The following is a 15,314-nucleotide window of genomic DNA, read 5'->3' as shown; positions in this document are numbered from 1 at the left end:
TAAAGTAGTTATATGGGCCCAGCCGGCGAGGCTCAGTGGTTGAGCATCTACTGATGAACCAGGAGGTCACAGCTTGATTCCCGGTCAGGGCACATGCCTGAGTTACAGGTTCAATCCCCAGTGTGGGGCCTGCAGGAGGCAGCCGATTAATGATTCTCTCCCATCATTGATGTTTCTATCTCTCTCTACCTCTTCCTTCCTCTCTGAAATCAATTTTAAAAAAATGTATTTTTAAAACAGTAGTTATATGGTAATTGAGTCAGAGAATTGTGAGCAGTTCATTAATCAGTAGGAAAAATATTGTAGAAAAACCAAGAGTTTATAGTTAGTCATAAGAAAGAAATATGCTTAGTGGATTAGCCATTAGAATTTCAGAGTCAAATGTAAGAGTTTATACTTGAATTTTAGTCATGTCCTATGGGAAATATTGATTAGTAGATAAATCAACATGCCACAGCTTCTCTTTTGGAAATTAAATTTCTTCTGTATACCAGAAAGGACTAATCAGCTAAAATTAATAAGGAGGTTAGGTGTCATTTGAATATTAAGAGCAGACATAGGCAACTTGCCTCATGAACTGTGGTAATGGAGACAGTCCCAAATATGTCTCTTTCTTTTACAGGCAAATTGCAACCTGATCTGTGGTGATGAATATGGTCCAGAAACAAGGATGAGCATGGCTCAACTGAATGAAAAGGAAACTTCTTTCGAGCTCATTGAGGCTTTGCTTAAGTACATCGAGACCCTCAATGTTCCTGGAGCCGTGTTGGTCTTTCTGCCTGGCTGGAATTTAATTTACACTATGCAGAAACATTTGGAAATGAATGCACATTTTGGTATGAGTCTTTGAATTCTTGCATATATGAGAGTGAAAATGAATCTTTTTGCTTATGCCCTAGGCAGTATGTAAAAACAAAATTTAGTGTGTCCATTTTTATATAACAACTATATAAGAGGCGCAGTGCACGAAATTAATGCGGGGGATGGGCCCTTAGCCCAGCCTGCACCCTCTCCAATCTGGGACCCCTTGGGGGATGTCGGATTAGGTCCAATCTCCTAACTGCCCCCACCCCCCACCACCGCCAGCCTGGTCACCCCCAAATGCCCCTGCCTGCCGGCCTGGTTGCCCCACGCAGCCTGCTGTTCAGTCACTTGGTCGTCCCTCACTAATCCCCCTGCGGGCCTGGTTGCCCACGCAGCCTGCTGTTTGGTCATTACTGTTATTGTGATGGTGTCCCGGACAATTTGCATATTCCTCTATTATTAGTATAGATGTGCATAATGTATAGCAGTTTTAAACTAGGCTCCTATTTTTAGACCTTAACTTCTGTATTATAGGAAGCCATAGGTATCAGATTCTGCCTCTGCATTCTCAGATTCCTCGAGAAGAGCAGCGTAAAGTATTTGACCCAGTACCAGTTGGCGTAACCAAGGTAAACAATGAACATTACAGTTATGGGGTTGTGAATGTCATAGATATTAAATGTTACCGGTCTTCAAAGAGCTATAAAAAATAATAATCTGTCTAAATTAAGGGAAAAGGGGATATTCTCTCCAAGTTTAGTAAGTTTTTCATTAGTCAGTGGCTGAGTGAATAAATTCCTGAAGTGTAATTTTTCTTAATGTCATTTCTTCACAGGTTATTTTGTCCACAAATATTGCTGAGACAAGCATTACCATAAATGATGTTGTTTATGTCATTGACTCCTGCAAGTAAGTTCACAAGGGACCTATTTGCCTGGAATAAATCTTTAGAATGTATTTTAAGTTCCTGTGTTCTTATACCATCAAAATCATTGTGCTTTTATATATACTGGGCAGTAGGGTAATTAATTTCACTTGGTTTTTGTTCATCACAAATCACTTATGGGAGAATGTGACAAAGCTTAGCACTCTTAATTTCTGACTGATTCCCACTGCTCTTATCTGTGGGTATTTTGTTCATTTTCCTGGTGTTTCCATTATCAGCTTCCAGGAAAATGAACATGCTGTTCTGTGTATAAAGACGATCAATATTTAGCACATAACCAACACTACCTGTAGGACACTCATTTTAGAATTAAAAGACTTCATATTTAGCATGAAATGGGTCTGAGAGATACACAGGGTGGCATTGTGTATAGATTAAGTACTTACGGTAATTGACACACAAGACAAAAAAGTCAAAGTTTGGTTATATCTGGCCAGCTTGTGCCCAAATCTTCTTTATATAGTCTCTCCACCTACCTGACAATTGAAAAAGATTTGCCAATGCCCAGTTTAGGGATTGGTGAGTAGTATGCAGCTCCTCTGTGCCAATCTCAATCATTTAGTGCTAGTCACGTGTGTGTAACATTGAAAGGTTTGGGGTTGCATAGGATTTAGAAGGACACTGCTGGTGAGGGCATGAGAAGTGCCCCATATTCCAGTTTAGCACATGATCTTTAGATCATAGAGAGTGTAGATCATCTAATTGTCCACTTACATTTATATAACAGATCTACTTAAATGCTTTACATTAATTAATTCACTTAATATTTATATATAAAAACCCTATGAGATAGGTGGTGATATTACACTCATTTTTAGATGAGGAAAATGAGGCACAGTATAGGTTAGTCATTTAGCCAAGATCATCCAGCTGGTAGTGGCACATATGTGTTACATTGCCTTTTAGTAAGTTGACAGGAGATGTAGTCAAATTCTTACCTGGTACTGTTCACAAATAGATACCACATGTAGGTGTGACCATCTGGAACTCATCCCCCACATAGTAGAATAATGATAGTCATGTATTGGTAGTTCACACGAGTCTTAGAATTAACTACCCTGTGCTATGTAGGCAGAAGGTGAAGCTGTTCACTGCTCACAACAATATGACAAACTATGCAACAGTGTGGGCGTCTAAAACAAACCTGGAGCAACGGAAAGGACGAGCTGGCCGAGTACGCCCGGGGTTCTGCTTTCACCTCTGTAGCCGAGCTCGTTTTGAGAGGTGAGACCAATTACAGAATTAAGATGGATGTTGTTTTTAACCCTTTATATACTTCTTTCCTCCTCTCCCCCACCCCTCTCTTTTTCTCTCTCCCTGCCATGAATTTAATGAAATCAGTGCATAAATGCCTCCAGTTAACTATATTGGAGGAAACTTAACTTGGATGACAAGATTGCAGTAAATGAAAGAAATCACAAATTGTCAATGGTGACATGTTAGCTACTGGTTTACTTATAAGCATTAAAAAGAAAAATATATGGATATTTTGGTTCTGCATAGCTTTATCAATTTGGGATTATTGATGTTTTTGGAATGATTAACTTTCTGAAAAAATGTTAAAGTAATATTTTGTCTTTATAGAACTCACTGTTAGTACGTCACCTGTCTCATGATCTCCTCATCTGTCTGAGAAATAGAGGCCATTATTTAGATATAGAAACTAAAGCTTAAAAAGTTTAGCTGACTGCTTCAGGGCCAAAGTCCAAGTCTGTTTATACTTTGTGCATTTCCATTTGTAGTACACTAGTGGCCCAGTGCACGGATTCGTGCACATTGAAAGGAAATTAATTAGAAGGTTGCCAGTGGGGCAGGACTGAGCAAGATGGGCTGGACACGCCCTCCCGTGGTCCCTCACACACCAGCTGCGCTTGGGGCAGCACTGCAGCTCAAAGGGAGAGAGTGTGGGGTGAGTGGGGTCCCTCAGGCTTGGCCTGCTGGGATCAGGCCAAAACCTGCTCTTTGACATCCCCTGAGGGGTCCTGGGCTAGGAAAGGGCACTCTGTAAAGTTGCTGTCGCTCAGCAGATCCTGCGATGAGCGTCTACTCCCTGGTGGTCAGTGTACGTCATACCTACCTGCTGGTTATGTAGCCTTTTATATCTAAGATAGATAGATAGATAGATAGATAGATAGATAGATAGATAGATAGATAGATAGATATGGCCTTTTGGGGAATGTTTGTGAATGGTACCTATTAGTTAAAAATATCCTTATAGCTCTGAATTACAGACTTAACACATTGCGGGCGGATTCTTGTGTATTCATATTATAGTGTTTTACATAAATGTTAAAGGCATGCCTTAAAATTAAATACCCATTGCATTTTGAAGTTATTTATTACATGTTGGTACAAGCTAATGTCTTTTTAAAGTATGATGCTTTGTAAAACTTTTTGTACTCATTCAATAGAAACTTATCTGGCCACTGGGAAAAGCTAGCAATAAAACTACTGGTGTGCAATGTGTTAAGACATGTATTTAGTTGTATGTTTCTTGAGATCCATGTGGTGTGTATTAGCTGTAACCAGGGGATTTGTGTGCATATATTTATGATAATAAAATATTATGAGACAGATAAATTTAGGTGACCAGATAGATGTACATAATGCACTGAAGAAAAATTAGAGAGACTTTAGTTTGCCTTTATACTGGTACCATGTGGCTTTCCAGTAATTAGAATGTGGCATCAGAAGTTAGCATCAGAAGTTAATTCAGGAGACTGCCTGTGATACTAGGATGATAAGTTCTTTTAAAAGGTTAGATTACCCCTTGAACTGAAACAAGTGCTGTACTCTAACATCTTAAAGTAAAGCAACTACTAATTAGTAATGCATGAATAGACCTATAATGAGGGATTTTTGTTCTTTTCCCTGTAGGATGAGGAATGAATATACTATATATGCATTTGTGTGAACTTAATTTAAGCTCTCTTCCCGGTAGAATTGGAATCATCTGTAATGGTTCCCATTGATCTTTATCATGAACAATTCATAGGGAATAAGCCTGGATTAGAAGTGTGGAGACCTGGATTTTAATACTATTTGTGCCTAATATATTTCATGAATTTAAGCATTTACTCTCTTTAAGCCTCTCTTAAGTTACTTGACCCTTTTGTGTCTGTTTCCTCAGTTGTTAAGGGAAGATAGTATACTACCTAGCCCAGGGGTGGGCAAACTTTTTGACTCGAGGGCCACAGTGGGTTCTTAAACTGGACCGGAGGGCTGGAACAAAAGCATGGATAGAGTGTTTGTGTGAACTAATATAAATTCAAAGTAAACATCATTACATAAAAGGGTACGGTCTCTTTTTTTTTTAGTGGGCCAGATCCGGCCCGCGGGCCGTAGTTTGCCCACGGCTGACCTAGCCCATAAGATTTGTTCAAGAATAAAATTAGTTAGTAATGTAAAATACTGAGAACAATGCTTGGCACATAGTAAGCTCTTAGCAGATGTTAGCTATTGTTATTAATTTGTAATAATGACTTATTATTTAAATTTTAAAGGTTAAAATGATCTTTAAGATCTTCTCAGTGGCACTAATATTATATAGACTAGGAGGAGGTTGTGAGAAAATGTCAGTATTAGCCCACATCATCACAAAAGGTCTTGCTACCATTTTTAGCCTATGTTTGTCAGCAGGCGGGAACTGAAATGCCATAGGTGGAGGTAATAACATTAGGAGTTTGGGATAATTTTTTCATTCTCCTTAATTCCCAGCTGAAAAAGCTATTGGACCTGTAAGTATAGTCATAAGTCCCTCCTCAACCAGTTTAGAGCGTCTTATCCAGAGACAGTTTTTGCAGTAAATATAAAACATTCTTGGATGATTGAAGTGCAGTTCTATATTCTTGATTATCTCTGCAAAGATTTTATTATATAAATGTATGTATATGCAAAGGAGGATGGCTATTTTATGTTTGTTTTCTCTTAGACTCGAAACCCACATGACACCAGAGATGTTCCGAACACCATTACATGAAATTGCTTTGAGCATAAAACTTCTGCGTCTGGGAGGCATTGGCCAATTCTTGGCCAAGGCAATTGAGCCTCCACCTTTGGATGCTGTGATTGAAGCAGAGCACACTCTTAGAGGTACTATAAACAGACCTATCTGGCAAATGTGAATTATACCACCTGTCTTGTTCTCGCAAGTAACACCTAACAATGAATCAAGGAGAAAATACAGTCCACAGGACTCTGGTGCTAAGGCTTCCAGTGTTGTCTTATGTGCTTACTATTATCAGGATTAAAAATGAGTAACATGAGGTAAAACAGAACTAATGTCTTATTTTGGGGAGAAAATGGAGAAAAGGCAAGATGTCACCTCTTAACCAATATTTAACAATCAGAACATCAATTACTCATGATACTCAATGTTTTATGTACATCTTTTAGAACACTTATTTTTTCTAATCACACTTCTGATTGAAGCAGTTGTAGTATAGTGGAAAAAATAAGGGTATTGGAGCCGAGTCTAGTACTCATCTGCTGTGTAAACTTCAGACTTGTTCTCAAGATATTTTTCTCAGAATTATCAATAGACTAGAGGCCTGATACACAAAGATTAGTGCAAGAGTAGGCCTTCCTTCCCCCGGCTGCTGGCACCAGCTTCCCTCCGGGACCTGGGCCTTCACTCTGGCCACTGCCTTCCACCTTCGCTCCAAGCAGGAGCCGCCTCCCACCTTTTGCTCCAGTCTGGAGCCACCTCCTGCCTGCTCTGGCCGGCTCTATGGCTCCGGCCGGCACTGCCATCTTTGTGGCTATGGGTGTCGCCATCTTTGTCGCAGGGTGATGGTTAATTTGCATATTACCCTTTTATTAGTATAGATGATATCAGACTTTGGTATGTAGGTACTTTTAATATTTATTACTATATTTATAGACTTCTCATGGACTGTATTCAGCTTTACAACCTACAAGGCCTAATTCTAGTACATCTTCATATTAGGTGCTCCAGAATTTTTGAGTGAAAAAATTGTTGGCTGGTTCTGGCAGCTGGCTTGACAAGTGATAAAAGCTCAAGTGCACTTTCCTAATCTTAATCTATAAAGAAATGTTTCATCTTTGTCTAGGTTAAAGGGTGTTCGTTACTGTTTCTGCTCACAAAGAAATTTCTTCCCACAGAGCTTGATGCATTAGATATCAATGATGAGTTGACGCCTCTGGGCCGAATCCTGGCTAAACTCCCCATTGAGCCTCGTTTTGGCAAAATGATGATAATGGGGTGTATTTTCTAGTAAGTGCTTTGTTTTATTGCTGATAGTTAAATAAAATGGTAGGATAGTTTCAAAATCTTATTCCCTTCCCCTTAAAAACAGGATGGGCTCAGATAGAAGAAAAACTGAACATTTTTAAGTAGGCAAGTGGCATACTTAAGACACTGAAAGAAGTATGAAATGAAAACAGGTAGTAGATGGACACCTGGACACAACTCACTGGGGGAAAGAGCTCTGGTTTCTTAGAAGGCACAGCTCGGGTGGTGGGTTAACTGTAATTGTCCCTGACAGAGAAAGAGCATCAGGAAAAGGGTATATTTTATCAGAAGTATTGAAGATTAAGAGATTTGGTAAAATGAGTAAAGAGAGAATATGGGTAAGAGAATAGGAAAGGAAAACTATACACTGACTACTTAGTCATCATTTATGATAAATATGCATCCATTAATATCAGCGCTCATTATTCTTTCCTGTTCTGCTTCGGGAGGGAGCAGCTGTAAAGTTCTTTGTTAAGCCAATTTCAGTGCTAATAAAGCAGTGTCATAGCTCGTCAAGACGCTGACCCACAGTATACTGTCCGAGGTGCTGGAACAAGAATGAATGAGACTGACTTTTCCTGTCTGTTTCAGTGTGGGAGATGCTATCTGTACCATCTCCGCTGCCACCTGCTTTCCTGAGCCTTTCATCAGTGAAGGAAAGCGACTGGGCTATGTCCATCGAAATTTTGCTGGAACCAGATTTTCTGATCATGTGGCCCTTTTATCAGTATTCCAAGCTTGGGATGATGCTAGGTAAGGATTTGAAAGAGGATAGTTGTAAGGTTTGGGTGAACTGTCTCTGGTTTCTATTCTGTATCTAATCCCTGGGATTTGAATATGACTCTTATACTTATTTTAGAATGGGTGGAGAAGAAGCAGAGATACGTTTTTGTGAGCACAAAAGGCTAAATATGGCTACACTAAGAATGACCTGGGAAGCCAAAGTGCAGCTCAAAGAGATTCTGATCAATTCTGGATTTCCAGAAGGTAAGACGCTTATAGTCTTAAGACACATCTGGAGGGGATTTATGTAGTGCACACTAACAGTGCAGTCTGTCTCAGCTTCTGACTTTGACCCTGTGCTTTCTGTGTTCCAGCTATTTGAACTATGGTGGGAATCAGTTTTTCACATTAGTTCAGTCATTTTATTTTTATTTTATATTATTTTGTTGTTGTTAATCCTCACCCAAGGATATTTTTCCACTGTTTTTTGTTTTTATTTTTTAGAAAGTGAGAGGGAGGAGGGGGTGGGGGACAGAAACATCTATGTGAGAGAGACACATCGACTGGTTGCCTCCCACACATGCCCTGACTAGGTTTGGTATCAAGCCTGCAACCTAGGTACATGTTCTTGACCAGAATCGAACCCAGAACCTTTTAGTCCATGGGCTCTATCCACTGAGCCAAACCGGCCAGGACAGTTCAGTCATTTTAAGAAGGAAACAAAAGGTTATGATGCTCAAATAACAATGTAAAAGATAGATGCTTTAAAAATTGTATTACTTTGGGGAGTTTTAAATCTTATTTTGTGAAGAACATTGGTCTACCTTTCAGTACTCTTAGAATGAGTGGTGTGCTGAATAACCTCAAATAGTGGCTTATGAAGTGATTCATCAATGTGTCTGTGTCTTTATTCTTAGATATGAAGTAAACTCTACCATGTTACATTTTAAGTGGCTTTAATTAAGGCTTTTAGTGTGTAGACAGTTACAGAGGACTTTGTGATGTAGAAACAGTAATCCAGCTGTCTTCTCTTGATATGAAGTTGAGCTGTTATACTTTTCTCCCCCAGCTAGATTAATAGACAAAATTATTTCTTAAATCATTGAGAACTAGAACATAAACCAAAAGTAGGACCCGCTAGAACCTGATGGGCAAGATGGCAAATTTTAAAATGATATGATCTAAACTAACCAAAGTAGTTCTCTTCTAATGTAAGCTGACTAAATTTGTAATTTTTTAAATTGAAATAAAATGAAAGAGGGAAAGCATTTTTCATATGATAGAATCTTCACATCAGTCTTGTATGCAGATATCATTACCCTACTTTATCAATGAAGAAATGGCACAGAAGTTTCTACTACTTTTTCAAATTCATTCAGTTAGGAGGTTTGAAGACTGGAAATCAGGTTTTTCTAGAACAAACTATGCTGTGTACCCTTCTGATGGTGGTGAAGTCCTCATAGAGCAGCGGTTGTCAACCTGTGGGTCGCGACCCCTTTGGGGGTCGAACGACCCTTTCACAGGGATCACCTAAGACCATCCTGCATATCAGATATTTACATGACGATTCATAACAGTAGCAACATTACAGTTATGAAGTAGCAACGAAAATAATTTTCGGTTGGGTCACAATATGAGGAACTGGATTTAAAGGGCCAGAAGGTTGAGAACCACTGTCATAGAGTATAGTCTGGAGTGGGGAACATCCTTCTCATTCTAGTGGGTTCCCTTGGATCATCACTTGTCTGTCTGTCCAGAACAAACAGCTGTTTTAGACCATCAGAAGGAATACTTTGGTCCTGCCAGTCTCTTGTTCGGAGAGTAGAGAATAGTTTTGGGGTGTGTGTGTGTGTGTGTGTGTGTGTGTTTAATCACCCCAAGCTTATCTTATGGTTGAGTGTATAAGACACATAAGACATTTTAGTTTTCTTAATGTGGATTCTCAGCAGAATTTCTTCTTGAACTTAATCTGGTTATAAGCATGCTGAGGAGAGAAGTTAGGCAGGTTGTTTGAAAAAAGGCCTGAGGAGTCATTTCTCATAGTCCTCTTAAAGAGTTTATATGCAATGTGCGGGTTAGCCAAGTATCTGATTTTTTTTTTTTTTTTTTACTCCATTCCTCTTAACAGATTGTTTGTTGACACAAGTGTTTACTAACACTGGACCAGATAATAACTTAGATGTTGTTATCTCTCTTCTGGCTTTTGGCGTGTACCCTAACGTGTGCTATCATAAGGAAAAGAGAAAGATTCTCACCACTGAAGGGCGTAATGCACTTATCCACAAGTCATCTGTTAATTGTCCTTTTAGTAGTCAAGACGTGAAGTACCCATCTCCCTTCTTTGTATTTGGTGAAAAGGTAAGAAAAGATTAGTTAGAAAAGTTTAGGTTGAAAATTCAAATTGTCTTTACTTATTAATGTGAAGTGGGAACATGAGTTTTAATTTTTAAAGCATTGTGCATTATCATTACATAGCAGTTGATATGCAATTGGCATGTCAACTCTTACTTCGTGTCTCTTTCTCCATCTGCAGATTCGAACCCGGGCTATCTCTGCTAAAGGCATGACCTTAGTCACCCCCCTGCAGCTGCTGCTCTTTGCCTCCAAGAAAGTCCAGTCTGATGGGCAGATTGTGCTTGTAGATGACTGGTATGGATTTTCAAATATCAACTCCAAAGTCAGTTTTGAGAATTGTGAGATGTGATAAAATTAGTTGCTGCTCTCACTTAATTTGTAGAACAAATAATGGCAAAACTTGGTGGCACCAAAGGTTCTTTATAACTTTGTCATTCTCTTCATTCCCTTTATATCTTGATAGTATGGCTTATACTTGGTAGTAAGTCTTAAATCGGCTATAGCAGTAGGAGGAGCAGATGCATTAGGCATCTATCACCATGAATACTACGCTAAGGAATTAGAATCACCCTGGAACATGGGTACCTCTTTCATGTACTCTCTATATATTTTGGTTATTGACTAAGGGTAAGCAAATAGTATGCACTTGGCAAAAAATGAGATAAAGCTTAATGAACAGTTAGTAGGCTCAGTCATATCCTTGACAACTTAAAAAAGTTCAGTCTGAATCTCTGATTTCTTTCATTGGAGGCTGAGTGCTCTGTATTGCTAACAGAAATTTGCTTGATAGACTTGATGATTTACAACTCCTGCCAACAGCTAGCGATGAATTTTAAGATGTTATGCAGACTTTTATTCTTTTTCATACCTGTGTTTGCCTAAATTGCTGGTGTGGGGGGGGGACGGACATTACAGTAATTGAAAGTATTGGTACTTGGTAAGAAGTTAAATTTATTTCATCACTTGCTGTGTGAGAAATTGAGAGATAATAGTCTTTTTCTATGTATCCCCTTTCATTTTTCTCTACTTTAGGATCAGGCTGCAAATATCTCATGAAGCTGCTGCCTGTATCACTGCTCTCCGAGCAGCTATGGAGGCTCTGGTTGTCGAGGTGACCCAGAAGCCCAGTATCATCAGCCAGCTGGACCCCGTAAATGAACGTATGCTGAACACGATCCGCCAGATCTCTCGGCCCTCGGCTGCTGGTATCAACCTTATGATTGGCGGTCCACGGTGAGTCCCACCGTAACTTCTCTGTGAACTACGCAGAGGACAGTAATCTTGCACTGGCCTAAAAGCCCCACGGTTGGTAGAGGCCTTGTTATTAAAGTTCTAGACATACGCTGAATACAGAATTTAGTTCTGATTAACACACTCAGAATAAGGATATTTACTTTTGTCTCTGTCAGTGCATGTTAGAGTTCCTAAGGGACCTTGAAGTACATACACAGGCACATTGTTGGCTCAGTTCCAGACCTCCACAGTAAAGGGTGTTACATGAGGTTTTTGTTTCCCAGTGCATATAAAAGTTAATGCTTCTACTGTATTGTAGTCTTTTAAGTGTGCAATAGCATTAGGTCTGAACAAGCAATGTATATACCTTAGTTAAAAATATATACTTTATTGCTAAAAATGCTAACCATCATCTGAGTCTTCAGTGAGTCATAAGCTTTATGCTGGTGGAGCGTCTTACCTTTGTTGTGTAAAAATGCATCATCTGTGAAACGCAATCCAACAAGGTATGCCTTCTGTGTAAGTCCATGGTGGCTACATGATAAAGTGATAGGACCCAGTCACTTTCCACAGTATTGTTTTGCCATCTCCAAAGGAAAAAAATGATGGTGCTGGGTTAAATTGCTGCTGCTTCAAATGAAAAGCATCAGGGTTTATCTTGCGGAAATAGAAGAACATGGTATCTTAAAGAAGTGTGGGATTTCTTTTAAATGTTTCATATCCTTTTCATCTTTTGAATATTTCTTTGCCTACAGCTTTTTATTTGAAAACAGCTGATGTCTACAGAAAAGAATAGTATAGTGAACACCCATATAGTCTCTTAATTTAGGGTCACTAATTGTCAGAATTGTGTGCCACTTGCTTCCGTGTATGTATTACTTCTTTAGCTTACGTAATCATTTGTGATTAAGTTGCAGGCATTATGACATTTTACAGCAGTAAACTCCATATATCTTTTCAGAACATAACTACAGTACCACAGTCATACCACAAAATTTTAAGTTACAATAACAGTAATACACAAACTAACATTTTATAAAATGAAATGTTTTCTAGTTATAAGCTATGATATTTTTGCTGTACAAAACTGCTATGTGCTTTATGGATTCTGGTTCCCCATTCTGACTATAACAGTTCATTTTTTAAATTTATTGATCAAACACATAGTATGTGTTAAGCATTATGCTAAGTGCTTTTCTGGTATGTTCTAATATTTGACCTACCTATGATGTACATAGATTATTCCCTTTAATGTGTATAAGAAAAGTAAAGACCCAGAATTGCACAGGTAATGAATGGTAAAGCTGGGTTCAAAGACCACATGGCTCCTGAAACAGTGCTCTCATTTATGATGCTGTACAGTTGACTCTTGAACAGCGTGGGTTTAAACTGTGTGGTTCCACTTATACACAGATTTTTAAAAATGAATATATAGTCAGCCTTCCAGATCCCCAGGTTTCATATCTAAGGATTCAACCAATAGCAATCGAAAACAGTATTTCCTATCTACAGTTGGGGATCCGCAGATGCAAAGGGCCGACTGTATGCATTGTTCTGTGCTATTTTATATATATAAGGGACTTGAGCATCTTCAAATTTGGGTACCTTTTGTGGGGGGGTCCTGAAACAAATCCCCCACAGATACTGAGGGACAGTTGAAGTTTGCGGGGGTGGGGGTTAAAAGTTACATGTGCTTTGACTGGGGTGTCAATACCCCTCACCCCCACATTCTTCAAGGGTCAGTTATACTGTGGTCTTACCAGTAGGTCACATGTATAGAAGAGTTATTGAGGAGACTCTTCAAAAATCTGCAAAATGTCATATGCAGATACAAATGCAGTTATCATAGATGTTTAGAAGAGGAGTGATTACTTTTGGCAGGAAGGGTTGGTGATCAAGGGTGCTTCACATATAATCTGCTCTGTGAAGGACAAAAGTCCAGAAACTAGAAAGGATGGGATAAATGTTAAGACCGAGTTTCGGATGTATTAATACAATGGAGCCAGAATTATAGTAGGGAGGATTGAAATGGGAGAATAGATTAGACAGCTGTGCAGAAAAATCAATAGGAATTGGTGATGGATTGAAATAGGGAGATGGCAGTGCAGCGAGAGCATGACGACAGATCCTGGCCACTTCCTGACTTGGCCCACTGCTGAATTGGTAGTGCTAGTCTCAAAGCTGCACGGGAGGAATAGCTGTTTGGGGTGTTGTTGGCTAGGCATGAGTTCTGCAATTTGCCATTACCCCTCATTTTCTTTGTTTGCCATGAAACATTTAGGCATAAACACATTACCCAGACATTTTCAGAAACATATTTCAAAGTTAACGCAGGAAAATATTTGGTGATAAAAATCAAATAATTTATTGCCAACTGCAGGAACCTCTTCCTAACATATTATTGTGTATTAGAATCCTCTATAGTTGAACTGAGTGAAAATGAACTGTCTTAAAGTTGCAAGGACATACTGCCAAAATTGAAGACCTTTGAGAATGAACTAGAAAGAGTTTTAGAAAAACGGATGGTTACAGTTGATGCCTCCTCCTGTATCAGTTTCGGAGTAGCAGATGTATTTCATCTCAGTTTACTTGTGCAATTGGTTTTATTCCCTTTATGCGTTACTTAACATTTTCAAATATGACTAAATGTTTATATTTTGTGACTAATTGAGAAGTATTAAGGATCCTTTGCTAAAGTGGTGGCTTTGTGCTTTTCGTAGGTATGGAGATGGTCCACGTCCTCCCAAGATGGCACGATATGACAATGGAAGTGGATATAGAAGGGGAGGCTCTAGTTATGGCGGTGGAGGCTATGGCACCGGAGGCTATGGCACCGGAGGTTACAGAGGTGGAGGCTATGGCCGTGGCTATGGTGGTGGCTCCAACTCCTATCGGGGAGGCTATGGTGGAGGTGGAGGCTATAGAGGAGGTTCCCGAGGGGGCTATAGAGGTGGTGCGGGAGGAGACTACGGTGGTGGAGGGGGCTACCGAGGATCTGGGGGATTCCAGCGAGGAGGGGGCAGAGGGGGCTATGGGAGTGACTACTTTGGGCAAACAAGGGGGGGTGGTGGCTATTAAAGCTTGGTTATGTTGGGGCCTATGCATAGACAGTAAACAAAAAATGCATGCTACCTGTTTTCCCAAGTTGTTTATTTGCTGTTAATAAGTAAACCCATTTTTCACCTATTCCTGTGGTTCATTGTAGTTTAAGGAAACCAAGCATATAGACACATTAGTGATTTTGTTTATATTATGTAAAATATAATGATCTATTATAAAAGTACCGGTTTGTATTTTTTTTTTTTTTTTAAGGAGTAAAGATTTGCCTTACAATTAACTTGATATTTTCTTGGCTTTCGTTTAATACAAGAGAAAATAAAATATTATACCAAATATAGGCAATGTAATTATTGATCTTACACAATAATTTTACAATGCCGGTTACATCTGTTAGTTTAAAACATTAGAGGAAAAACTACTGTTTCAAAAGTACACCAAGTGATATTGTTATTTGTAGTAGAATAATTAGCCTTGGAGTGGAGTTGTTACTCTTGCAACAAATACTGGCCAGTACACTATTCACATAGACCTCTGCATCTGAGTAAGACAACTAACCTAGGCCTGAGCATTTTGGCTTTTTCCCAGGCTTCAATTTTGAAAAATCTAAGGCCAACCAACAGTCAGCGTTATCTTTTCTAAGTTAGTTTCCAGTGTAAAAATTAATTTAAAAATAATTTTAGTTAGGATTTAAAACCCACAAAACTCTTTGAATAAGTTTCACCAATGCATGAAGTTTATATACCTGACAGTTAACTCTGTGTTAACATACATGTAGTTCAGAGGATATTTTTTAAGCTAGTTTATTTTAGTTGAGATGTTTATTCATTTGTAACACTTTACAGTTCCAAAGATTTTTACATATTCCTCATTTGAGAAATAGAGTACAATAGAGATTACAAATGCTTTGGATTAGACAGAACTAGGCTGCTTTCTTACATG

The 15,314-nt window shown here is 38.9% G+C and overlaps 1 protein-coding gene across 4 annotated transcripts in view; it reads left to right on the top strand.

Annotated features, from left to right (window-relative positions):
• DHX9 (DExH-box helicase 9) overlaps positions 1-14,598 on the top strand; it is a 49,156-nt gene extending 34,558 nt beyond the window's left edge. For 3 of the 4 annotated variants that reach the window (XM_036344722.1, XM_036344721.1, XM_036344724.1), the window contains 12 exons: positions 623-836; positions 1,339-1,433; positions 1,640-1,713; positions 2,822-2,974; positions 5,682-5,842; positions 6,875-6,986; positions 7,596-7,757; positions 7,864-7,991; positions 9,856-10,085; positions 10,261-10,376; positions 11,115-11,315; positions 14,036-14,598. In XM_036344722.1, coding sequence (XP_036200615.1) covers positions 623-836; positions 1,339-1,433; positions 1,640-1,713; positions 2,822-2,974; positions 5,682-5,842; positions 6,875-6,986; positions 7,596-7,757; positions 7,864-7,991; positions 9,856-10,085; positions 10,261-10,376; positions 11,115-11,315; positions 14,036-14,393 — 2,004 coding nt within the window. In that variant the 3' untranslated portion in view covers positions 14,394-14,598. The remainder of the gene's footprint in view (positions 1-622; positions 837-1,338; positions 1,434-1,639; positions 1,714-2,821; positions 2,975-5,681; positions 5,843-6,874; positions 6,987-7,595; positions 7,758-7,863; positions 7,992-9,855; positions 10,086-10,260; positions 10,377-11,114; positions 11,316-14,035) is intronic. The other variant, XM_036344723.1, reaches the window with a different exon arrangement.
• The last annotated feature ends 716 nt before the right edge of the window (positions 14,599-15,314 follow it).

The sequence above is a fragment of the Myotis myotis genome, unplaced genomic scaffold (genome assembly GCF_014108235.1).
Source record: "Myotis myotis isolate mMyoMyo1 unplaced genomic scaffold, mMyoMyo1.p scaffold_m19_p_18, whole genome shotgun sequence".
Classification (NCBI taxonomy): Eukaryota; Metazoa; Chordata; class Mammalia; order Chiroptera; family Vespertilionidae; genus Myotis; species Myotis myotis.
Note: the sequence above shows the minus strand (reverse complement) of the source record. Positions and strands in the feature narration are given on the sequence as shown.